Raw genomic sequence first — 11,335 nt, forward strand, 5'->3', positions numbered from 1 at the left:
GACACTTAAAATAGTAGCCCTCTGTTTGCTTCAGATGTTGCTACGAGTGCAGTTCAGTGAAACTCCTGTTTATGTATGACACACAAGGTTCTTGAGATGAAAAAAACAAATCTGAGGAAAATAATGTAAGCAGAACATTTTCGTATAATCAGATAATCACATAACAATAACAAGAGACACTTTTTATTTCAGTTCAGCAAGCTTTTATCGTCACGCATGTCATTGAAACAATATTACAGTCATAGACAATACTATTAATTACTATTATTCAATAGTAGTATTAAATTATACATATTTTGGAAACAGTACTAGGATTTAAAAACCAACATGTCTGTGTAACAGAAAGGGGCCTTCTTCTTATATTCCTCACTAACTGATGTTTTAACCAAACAGTTCTTTAGCACATGAAATCATAAAGTCGCTGTGCAAGTCATTTTGTGTAATTATTATTTAAAAAGATGTACTGTATAATTACTGTAAGGTGTAATTTATTTCAGCATTATAATGTCGAAATGCTATTTTCTGGGAATAAAATATTGAAATGGCTTTTAACTGTGATACGACTGAAGACCAACTGCAGTTTGCATGTCTCTAGCTGGGTAATCAGAGTGGCGCTTGTATATGTGCACGTCAAATTGTCCCAGTGTTCAGTTAGCGTGAAAACCAGGGGGAAAAAACTATTCAATGAAAGAGTGTGCACACTTCCCTCCTTCTCTGCCCCCGTGAGCTTGGCTCTGGTCTGCAGCAGAGCAGAAAAGTCCAGAAAAGCAGTGGTGGTGATCACACTGTCAGAGATAGAGCAGCATGCATCCCTGCCTTTCTTCAGATAAGACCCGGAAAAGCAGATTATTCTGACCCGTTTCCCTCTGCCTTTCCAGTGTGGGTGGTGGGTGAGGGGGAATATTTTTAGGTTTGTGTGGCGCTGTTATCTGACGTTGCCTTTTCAACACCTTGGAGGAGAGGGTGGCCAGAGGAGCTACATGACCTTGCTACCCTTTCTGCAATTGCCTGCCGTTGCCATTTTGTTTAATATATGTAAATGTTGTCAGTACTGATTATCAATAAATGCAAAGTTTTCTGGCTTGATGTTTCACATGTTTTTGTGGGTGTATTGTTTAAAATGAGACAGAAGACTACGGGACATGTGTGGAGAGACCTGAGAGATGCCTAAGCATCTCTTACTCATGTAAAGTGGTTGCAGTTGGGCAGAGCCCGCTCCTAGCCTCTTCATAAAATTGCACACTTAGACAAGCGCTTTGGCTCTCTGTCAAGCAAATTGGACTATTCTTGCATTTAGCACCATGATAGTGTCAATCAAGTTTTCTGATTTATATCAGGACAAGTGAACTGGGGTCTCAGGGGAGCGTACACGGCACCAAGCTGATGGTGCGAACACAGGAACCACAGTCTCTGCAACTACACATTCATATAGTTATTTTTACAACTGAAGGAGCTCTTTAGTTATTTATCTCACTGTTACATCCATATGTCCAGTTAAACTTTTGTCAGTTTAAAAATCTCAAATAAAACACAATAATAACTTTACCAAACAAAGAAAGTTTCAAAGAGAGAGTCTTTAATAATTAAGTACACTGTCCAAAACTAGATCTTTGGTCAGGTGACATCATGAATTTGTCCTCATATTTACAAGTAGGCCTACAGAGAAAAGGTTGTTGACTTTCATGATGGATTTTGAAAGATTGTATAGAAAATGTATTTCACACTATCGTAAATGTTAATCAGAACATTTGTTGTTCAGTAAAATAAAAAAATTAAAACATGCATTTCCTGGTCAGTAGAACCTGATTTAAAAACTTTTAATGCAGGTCAAGGTCATGGCTCACAGCCTATCCTCATATGTCCCAGCAACTATTAAACGTGTGTGGAGTGTACTGTGGCTGACAGCAGGCTGTAAAATGTGTAAACGTTTAACAACCTTTTAACCTTGTTTAAGCATATTGAGGGAAGCTTCCTAACAGCCACTTGAACATTTTAACCAGACACAAACCATATGAGGCTTGTACAGATGTTGGGGCTCCTGTATGTGGATCTCCTGTAGCAGTTCAACCAGTATGTGACCAGAGGTATAGATTATATACTGTCACAATCATAGTTCACTATGACATTTAGCCTATATTCTGTAGACTTTTTCCAAGTGTATTTCTTTTAACGATTTAGAGATTGATAACCAGTGCCAATTATTTTATTAAGCAATGTTAAGTAATTACGATTAAATAGTTGCATGTCAGCAATATTAACAAGTAACAATAATAATAATACATAGAATTAATCATTTCCATAGCTAAATAGTTGAAATTAGGTCGTTTTTTTTTTTTATAGTTTCCCAATAAAAATACTGGTAAAAATATTTATTATTTATTTATATAACAATCCACTTCGCGGCGTGGTGTCAAAAAATAAAAAGACTAAAATAAAAAAAATAGAAATGTTCGGGCATATTTAAACATTAACAAATAAATAGGGCCTGTTTAATCATAAACAAATAACATTTAAAGAATTGTGGTTGCAATTTGCTTTTTCTTTTTTGTTTTTGTTTTTTCGCTGAAATTACGTGTCTGTGTGCTAATGTCACGAAAATAAATAAATGTAGGCTATTCAGACAAAAACTGGTGCTGAAAACAAAAACAACAAACTATCTAAAGAAAGTTATTAAATATAAGAGAAGTTACACAAACTCCGCAAAGTCTTGACACATTTAAAAATGCATGCAATCAGAAAACAACCCCGTTAAATTGAATAAGTATAACACGGGTATTTTTTCTACCATGTCCTAATGCCATGTAACGAAGACACCCCATTACTGGAGGAAAATGTGTTCTGGACATTATTTAGGTCCCCTACCCCAAAGTTCATGTAATTCCCGTTGTTGGAGGATCCCTGCATAGTTTGCATTGTGGCTGCAGGATAATTACATGCATAGTTTGTGTTGCAGCCGGGGCTGGTGTAGTTACTGAAAGCTGGATAGTTGTTGTAAGTGAAATGGTTGATGTGACCCATACTGTAGGAGGGGTTGTAGGTGGTTGAGTCTGCCGCCAGGCAAGGCTTCCCATCTCGCACCAGCACCGGCACCGACACCCTCCTGGGCGGCGGCAGAGACACCATCTCCAAGCTCTGGTCCTGCCTCTGCCGTTTGCACTTGTACCTCCTGTTCTGGAACCAGATCTTAACCTGGGTCGGGGTGAGTTTGAGCACGCCGGCCAGGTGGTCTCTCTCGGGGGCGGACAGGTACCTCTGCTGCTTGAAGCGACGCTCCAGCTCGTACACCTGCGCCTGGGAGAAGAGGACACGCGGCTTCCTGCGTCTTCGAGTCTTGGGTCGGTCCGAATCCTCGGGTTTTATGTCCAACACGGGCTCGGTCGGAGGACTGAACTCCTCTGATTACACCAGACAGAAAGACAAGGATGAAAATATATCTATGTCCGAAATATTGTGACTTCTTAACAGAGGGCAAATGGATGTTCATTTCAGAGTTCATCATTAGGTTTATTTTTCAACTAGGCCTACTGACAACACAATAATAATGATGATAGGCTAATAATAATAATAGCCTTACATTACATAACTATGATGTATCATGTTTAGCCTAGTATGGTTCATTTTATTGTGCGAATTCTCCCAAGGCTGGTGATTCAATTCCCTTAGCCACCTATGATGCATTCAGTGTAAGCTTTGGAAAAAAGACGCATGTAATTTACACGATTTACACCAGTCTGATGTCCTTTTTGCCAATGCAACTTTTGCAGTCTTGACATTGATTCTTTTCCTCTTACATTTCATAAATCTTAAATGGGTTATGTCTAACAGGCCTACAAGAAAATGCAGACCATCGACTCAACTTAAACCCAAAAAAATCCAAAGCCTGTATCCAGTGTAAAAGTGTTTTCTTATATTAATGCGTATTGCTTTTTGGAGCATCTGTTGCGTTTAGCACAAATCATAGAACATGACCCTGCGGGCCTCACTTTGCACAGGCCTGCGAAATAAAACGAGGTCCTCTCATCAACTCACCTTTTCTACGTTTCCCCTCAAACGCGTCTGATTTCCCATCCTTAACTACATCCATCTGCATAAGTGATTTCCCATAAAAGGTAGTAGCAAAGTTGAATGCATTGCCTCTGCAGGCTCTGGACTCGTGGAGGTCTTCTCCAAACAGCGAGGCGGCTGCGGCGGCTGCGGCGGCCGCGGAGGACGACATGTCCCGGAGAGGCTCCTGCTTCAGGCGGGCCAGCATACAGGAGGAGGAGGAGGTCGACACGGTGCAGCAGTCCATACGAGAAGAGACGTCCAGGGAAGACACCATAACGTCATGACTCTGCTCCAAGTTTAATATATCCTTTACAGAGAAGGGAGTGGACGTGCTGGGGCTGGGAAACATTGCCAAGAACTCAAAAAGAAACCTATTAACCTGTCATGTGGAGGTAACAGAAGTCAACAAACTTGCTCTCCTTCCTGGTAATATTTACTGGCTTTAAGTATTAGGTTGGTGTAGCAGACTGATCTTGAGTGAAGTTTGCATTTTGAATGTTAACTCTGTCTCCAAACTTTTTTCTCCCTCTTACTCCCGGTGACGCAGGGAGGAGGGAGGGGGGGGGGGGGGGGGGGGGGGGGGGGGGGGGGGGGAGCCAGTGGGACCCTCTGGATGGAGCCACTGATACACCCATTTCGTTACGTAAAGTGATGTCTGGTAGCTTATGCCGGGGCTGATGTGGCTCAGAGGCCTATATGTGTGCAATCATACCCGACCTACACCAGCCCAGACCTTATTACTGTCTTTCCAAAGCGAATGAAATTGTTAGAAAAGTTTTCTTGATTCTGCTGGCAAAATATTCTCCCTCGGTTTGGGATAGTGTTGATTTATAAAGTTCACAAATTAAGTGAAACTAAATGTTAGATGGAAGGTTTTCAGTGTTGCAGTAGGCCTAAGTGGTTGCGCACAATGCAAAAGCGTTTCCAGTTATGGGCGGATGTTCCCACGAATAATCAAGTTCCAAGAGAAATAATTTATCTGACGTAAATCGAAATTGTAGAATAACGACTAAGGAGCCAAACTTGCATTATTGAGGCTCCTGAGATGAATTAGGTCAATGTTTCTGAAAAGCCTGATCGTGCGCGTGGGTGTGTTTGGGGTGTCGGCCCGTCCCCTCATCCAACGGGAAACGGAGCAGACAACAGGTTGGGCCCCTGAACACGGAACCTGAAACCAGGAGCGACACACTCTGCTGTCTGCCCCCAAGAGATTCTGGAGCCACTGTCTGCGTTATCAGGGCGTGATAACAGATGACAACAAACCTGCACAAACACCCCCCACACACACTCCCACCCACGCTGCAGGCCAGTTTATCCTAAAGATGTGTCCTATATGACACCCACATTTTAACCAATAAACAGTCCCATTTTTATTGTTTTTTAATGTTGCTATTTCAATGTTTTTTTCTTCAACTCCTAGACAAGCAATCGGCTTTCAGTGTCATTGAGCAGGGCACTCCTCTTACTTCCAGGTGTGAAATCTATAGGATAGGTAAAGGAGATGCTGTCAATTAAACATGCAGTCAGTTATTTATAGATTAACAATAACAAAGTACAAATCATCTCGCCGGATAGCAGTAAAATGGAGACAACTGTGCGCAATGACGCATAACCTCCACGTGTTTCCCCCAGCGCGGTTGGCACTAAACCTGCTATTAATGCCTGTGGAGACGGTCACAGGAGACAGACAGTATTATCGTTTGTTTTATCTTCAGCGTTTAGCACAGCCACGGGGTAAATGGGTCCCCCTGTCTCCGACCCAGCGATGGTGTTTATAGTTTTAAAGACTATTTGTGCGCCTCGCGAGCTGATGAATGGCCGTAAAATCTTTCTCAGGCGCAGTGAGAGTCAACAATGGCTCGGATCTTGCTGTAATAATTGGCGAAATAAAGTAAACGCACGGAGGAGGGGTGTGGGGTGGGGGCACAAGACAGGGGGAACATGTTTTCGTCATGATTGATGATTTCCACGTCCCCTGCGCATGTTCGACTGTAATGTTTCCGTGTGTTCTGTCATTAACTGCAAAAAAGAAAATAAAAATTAAAACGAGTTATCTTATATTTAGTAAGTCATCCACCAAATTAAATAGCCTACTTCTTCAGTTCTACTAGATGGTACACCATTGAGTCAACTGTAAATTGAACATGACAGGTCTGGCATGTGTTTCATATCCCTAATGCTTCGTCCTGCAGCAGCCCTGGGGTCCCCTTTGACCTGTCTTTCTGCAGCACATCTCCAACTCAGATAAAGCTTCAGATAAGGTTGCTTAAAAACTTCCGCTGCACGAACGTGTGGGTATTTTGAGGGTTGCGTGTCGGAGTGAGGAGCCACTCCGTGTGTGTGTGTGTGTGTGTGTGTGTGTACGTGTGTGTGTGTGAGTGGATGTGTCTGCGTGTGTGTGTGTGTGTGTGTGTCTCAAATTAAATTGTTTGTCTCTTGCCTAAACGTTCCTGGTGGCACACATCGCAGCCTTAAAATGGGCTGGTATTCGCTGTCCTGGAGGCCTTTTGGTGATTTAGATCCATTAACTGTTTAGTGATTATACTAAATAGGAAGCAAACTCGTCAGCATATAATCCAGTTAAGAATGTCATAATAAACGTTTTACACTTTCCCCACAAAAGCTGGTTAGCGTGTCAGCGGGTTGCAGTGGTGGACAAAGTAGCCTAGGCCTCTCCACAACTTTGTGGTGATATCTTAATTCCTGCTTTCAAAACTTCTTGTATGCTAAAGTATACAAGTTGTAAAATGTTGAGTTAGCCTACTTATTCTGAAGAGTGGCATCCATAATGTTGGATTATGGATGCCTCAAAATGTTGAAGTAGTACAAGACTTGAGTACAGTTATTTTAATTAAACCCCTGACCTGATACAGTGTTGAGAAGCTTAAAGGAAAAAAACAACTGACACATCCAACTATAAAAAACCCAGAAGATTAAAAACATTAGAAAGGAAACCTGTGAACATAGCAAATTATATGTAAATGTTCACATATAAATACACATGAACACATCCAACATGTACTTTTATATACACACACACAAAGTGTACAAGCCTATATATAAACATGCATATACATGTGGATATACAGTATATACAAAAACACTTACATACATATAAACACCACTGTACATAAATATATACACAGACATAAAAAATTACGTTCATGCATATGGAAATAAAATAATGTATAAAAGAATAAAAACAATACATTGGATTTTAATAAAATATTTTTACTTTGCAAATTAAGAAAGAGAAAGTGAGATTCAGGAATAGAATTTTAAATGAGGACCTCTAGTGAACTCGCCAAGGCCCCTCCAAAGTCTCCAGGCTCGAAAAGAAAAAGCTCATTCCCGATGCTTTTCATCTGGGACCTGGGGCAGCCAGAAGGGCCTGTTTGAGGGTCTTACAACACAAGATCTATGATGCTGAAATCTTTAAGAACTCTAAACTTCTGACATCTGAAAGCTCTGTTCTTCCGGATATATCAAGAGTCTAGTTGCTGTGTCCACATGAGACAGTTATGTATATAAGACAAAATACCACTGCCTTGTAATCATCTGGAGAAGTAATCAGTGTTGGCTTATTAAGTTTTTGAAGACAGTTTTCCTCTCTGGTGGATAATACGTCTGGACTATATTCTTTTCTGAAAATGCCATCAGACCAATTTGTTATATTTTTCTACAGTGAAGTTTTCAGTTAAATGGAAACTTTTTTTAAATTTAAAGAGACACAAAATAATAATAATAATTTTTACACTAAATCAAACAAAAAAAACATACAGTACTAAAAATATTCAACACCAACAAAAAGAGAGAGAATCCAACAATTCAACAAAAATCCATCAATGTAAAGTTAATGCAAACTTGTGGACCAATACAACGCTTCAGGCTGAATATTTACTTTGTCCAACAGTCTAAGTGGGAACTATGTTGAAATACAGCAATCATTAATTAAGAAAATATAATTGAACTTATACTAAAACAATTCAATATGGTAATTAAATCCATTCAATTATGGGATGTATCTCTTTTGGAATAGTTTGATATGACATAGGATACATTCATGTGGAGAATTTGGCAAGCGACTGAAAATCAGCTTTTTCTAACTTACCATAAATACTGACTGGACTTGAAAATAAATTACCTTCAAATTAAATATAAACCTTTAACTGATTCCCACTGTGGTCACATTGTAACATCAGCCATCACAGCTCTTGTGTGAATCAGCAGACTGGTAGCCTGATACAATGTCAATTCATATCACCACCTGTTTTTCCAGCTCTCTTTTCAAGAGTTCCTTTTTTCCCAGTTCACCTCCTTATTCCCCTGTGTATCAGTTAATGGACAATACTGTCCTATTTGCTTTCAGTCCAAGGTCAGGCCTTGGCATCTACATGTGTCTCCATCTCTGCTGCGCCCTGGATTTTTCATAAAATTAGCAACTGGGTTGCAGATATCATGAACTGACTGATGTGGTTTACAGGCAGATGAGTTAAATCTTTGGCTCCTTGGCCCTCTCCACCACAGTCGTTTGCGTTACACCACCACCATGTGGCCATTGCAAGAACACACCCAAACTTTGGCTTTATCCTCTGTCCATTTGCTTTCTTGATGATGAGGACAGTGTAGATTTTTATTATAAGAATGATTGTGGTGGAGATGCTGTTGTGGCAAAGATCATTAAGTTGTCAGCACACTGCACCATTTATTGCGTGACATAAGCATCCTCTGATCCGGAGTCAGGTTGTTGTAACTGGAAACTAACCGAATATGGCAGCGATGTCGAGTGCCATCTGTCTGTACGTCATTTGTCTTGTCTGTGATGGAGGGAGCAGCATCCCCTTCATCTACCCTCCATCCCCTGCCTCCTCCCACCCACCTCCCCACCCCTCACACGCACTTCCCAGGTCATGTTCATAGGCTTGGCAAGGCTTCACACTCTTCTGCTGGGTTCAAGGTGATGTTAAGGCCCCTAGGGGACATAAGAGGATGCTTCTTACTCTGCGCCCCCTTTAGTTTTGTCTACAGCTGAGGTTTGAGGTCAGTGGAAGGATAGTGGTGTATCGTAGCACATGAGCTGATGAATGGATTTTAAGGGACAGGTTGTGCCCTGTTGACATATGCAAACTGGATATGAACCAAGGATTTTAAAGGGGTACTCCAGTGATTTACTATTCAAGCGTCTTTGCTCCTCTGATTAGAAATAAGCAAACCAAGACATTCTTCAGGATGGCGGATCAGATCAATTTCCGGGTCACCCGAGAAGCGAGACTGAAGTCTCATGCCCAACACGAGATTTACCCTGATGACATCACCTGGGTTACTTTCAAAAGGTTCCCCCGAGAGCCACAGAAGACATTACACAACTAATACATTGTACAGGCTAACCATGACAAGTGAACTGACCTTAATGTGTAAAATAGGTGGAGTGCTTAAAGTTTGTTCTAGCTTGTGTCGCACATGTGCAAAGTTCCTCTCAGTAGGCTGCTGTTACATTTCACTGCATTTTGTATACTGTTGCTGTAAATGATTGCACCTCTGAAAAAAAATTTCTTTAGACCTGCTGGTATTTCACTTGGATTAGTGTTTGTGTCTGCTTGTCCAGGGGCTGCAGAGTACATCTCTTCTCCTTGTATGAGATCAATGTTTTTTGCACATGGTCCCTGACAAATACTTGTGACAAACTGAACTTAACTAAACAAAACTCAGTACGCAAATTGGCCAGAGGAGGGCGGCATCAGACAGTAGTTTACTAACTATATCACAATGATACCTGTGTCTGTCAAAAATGTCTTTTTGGATAGAAGTAACATACAGAGATACACAGAGACATTTTTTCCCATTTGAAACTCTCAGTGGAGATGGAAAATGCTACTCCTGCATTCACAACAGTTCCAGAGACTGACCTACTCATTGTTTCTTAAGTGTGTTTATTTCATCTGTTCATTTGAACTTTTCCAACTTTAAATTATACTTGACTGGTGTATTAGGAGCTATATAATTTCCCCTAACTCTCAGCACTATTTGTAAATATACAGTATAACTCTTGTGTCCTCCTTTGTCCCTCTTTAAATATTGGTTTTCATGATCATGAGCTCATCATACCAGAGTCCTCCTGTGACCCAGGACTGACTGTGTGCCCTGAGGCTTACGGCGTCTCTCCGCGAGCTTGCTTGTGCTGTATCAGCTGCCGTCGCTTTATGGCCCCTAATTCACCCACTCTTCCCTAAGCCCATTTAACATGCTGACTGCTCTGTTTTCCATGCAATTGGAGTTGACCAAGAAATGAGGTAGGAGCATTGCTAATAGGCTAAATGACCAACATTGTAATAAGGCTTGCCGGAGCAGCTTGATTACCACACTTGGCCCAATGGATAATTCATGTGGAGACAATGGCGGTGTGGAAAGAGCACTGGTCTCTGTGCACATCTCCGCACGTCAAAGGATGACACCCATCAGGTCCTGACACATAAACACACACGCATTGTCAGCTGTGACGTACATATACAGTCAAGGAGGCCACCAAGTCCTTAAGTCCTTAAGTCCTTGGCATCATTGTGACTGCTTCCTGTGCAAAAACTCTGGTGGGACACACACACCCACATAAATACATCATTCAATGACACTGAATCGATTTTCATCACTTCTAATTGTGTGGCAAGTTCTGCAGCATTTAGAGCATCCATCATTGTGTTGCCATCTTGGCACAGAGATTGTGTCTGGACAGATCGGACATTGCTTTATCCAACTTCGGCCCATTATTTTCAGTATTTGACAGTGGACATCAGGGACAGCAACATGATGGCTTGACCCATGTCTTGGGTGCTCACTAAGATGTCTGTTAAGCAGGTTAAAACCCAGCTGAGGAATAAAGGAAAATGGGCTAATTAAAACGCACAGCACAGTAAGTGCTTCTCCGCGTGCTGAGCTGAGCCACCAAGTCACCTTAGCAAGCACAGGGATGCATAAGGTTACTGTACGGCCACTCTGTGTGTGTGTGTGTGTGTGTGAGAGAGAGAGAGAGAGACAGTGTGTTATGTGTGTCCTCTCCCTGTCTTTCCTCACTGCCTGTCTCTCCCTCTCTAATGGGGACAGTATGTGAAGAGAGCTTGTACTCCGTCTGGACCTTTCTAATTGCCCCTGCCACAGAGGCCTGATACAGCAAGACCCTGTGTTCCCAGCAGGTCAGGCGTGTGTGTGTGTGTGTGTGTGTGTGTGTGTGTGTGTGTGTGTGTGAGTGTGTGAGAGAGAGAGAGAGAGAGAGAGAGAGAGAGAGAGAGGGCAAGAG

General features: G+C 41.6%; 1 protein-coding gene across 1 annotated transcript; it reads right to left on the reverse strand.

Annotated features, from left to right (window-relative positions):
• Positions 1 to 2,570: 2,570 nt before the first annotated feature.
• nkx2.5 (NK2 homeobox 5) lies at positions 2,571 to 4,481 on the reverse strand. The gene is made up of 2 exons (XM_046031107.1): positions 4,030 to 4,481; positions 2,571 to 3,395 (listed from the first exon to the last, which is right to left on the reverse strand). The coding sequence occupies exons 1-2, from the start codon at positions 4,394 to 4,396 to the stop codon at positions 2,782 to 2,784; spliced, it is 981 nt and encodes a 326-aa protein (XP_045887063.1). The 5' UTR covers positions 4,397 to 4,481; the 3' UTR covers positions 2,571 to 2,781.
• Between the last annotated feature and the right edge of the window lie 6,854 nt (positions 4,482 to 11,335).

The sequence above is a fragment of the Micropterus dolomieu genome, linkage group LG19 (assembly GCF_021292245.1).
Source record: "Micropterus dolomieu isolate WLL.071019.BEF.003 ecotype Adirondacks linkage group LG19, ASM2129224v1, whole genome shotgun sequence".
Taxonomy (NCBI): domain Eukaryota; kingdom Metazoa; phylum Chordata; class Actinopteri; order Centrarchiformes; family Centrarchidae; genus Micropterus; species Micropterus dolomieu.

What these genes read in the sequence shown, in the direction of transcription:
- nkx2.5 (XM_046031107.1), bottom strand. Translation starts at nt 4,396, where the DNA reads ATGTTTCCCAGCCCCAGCACGTCCACTCCCTTCTCTGTAAAGGATATA. An exon ending in TGAGGGGAAACGTAGAAAAG is followed by an intron (nt 3,396 to 4,029) that starts GTGAGTTGATGA and finishes TGGTGTAATCAG; the next exon opens with AGGAGTTCAGTCCTCCGACC.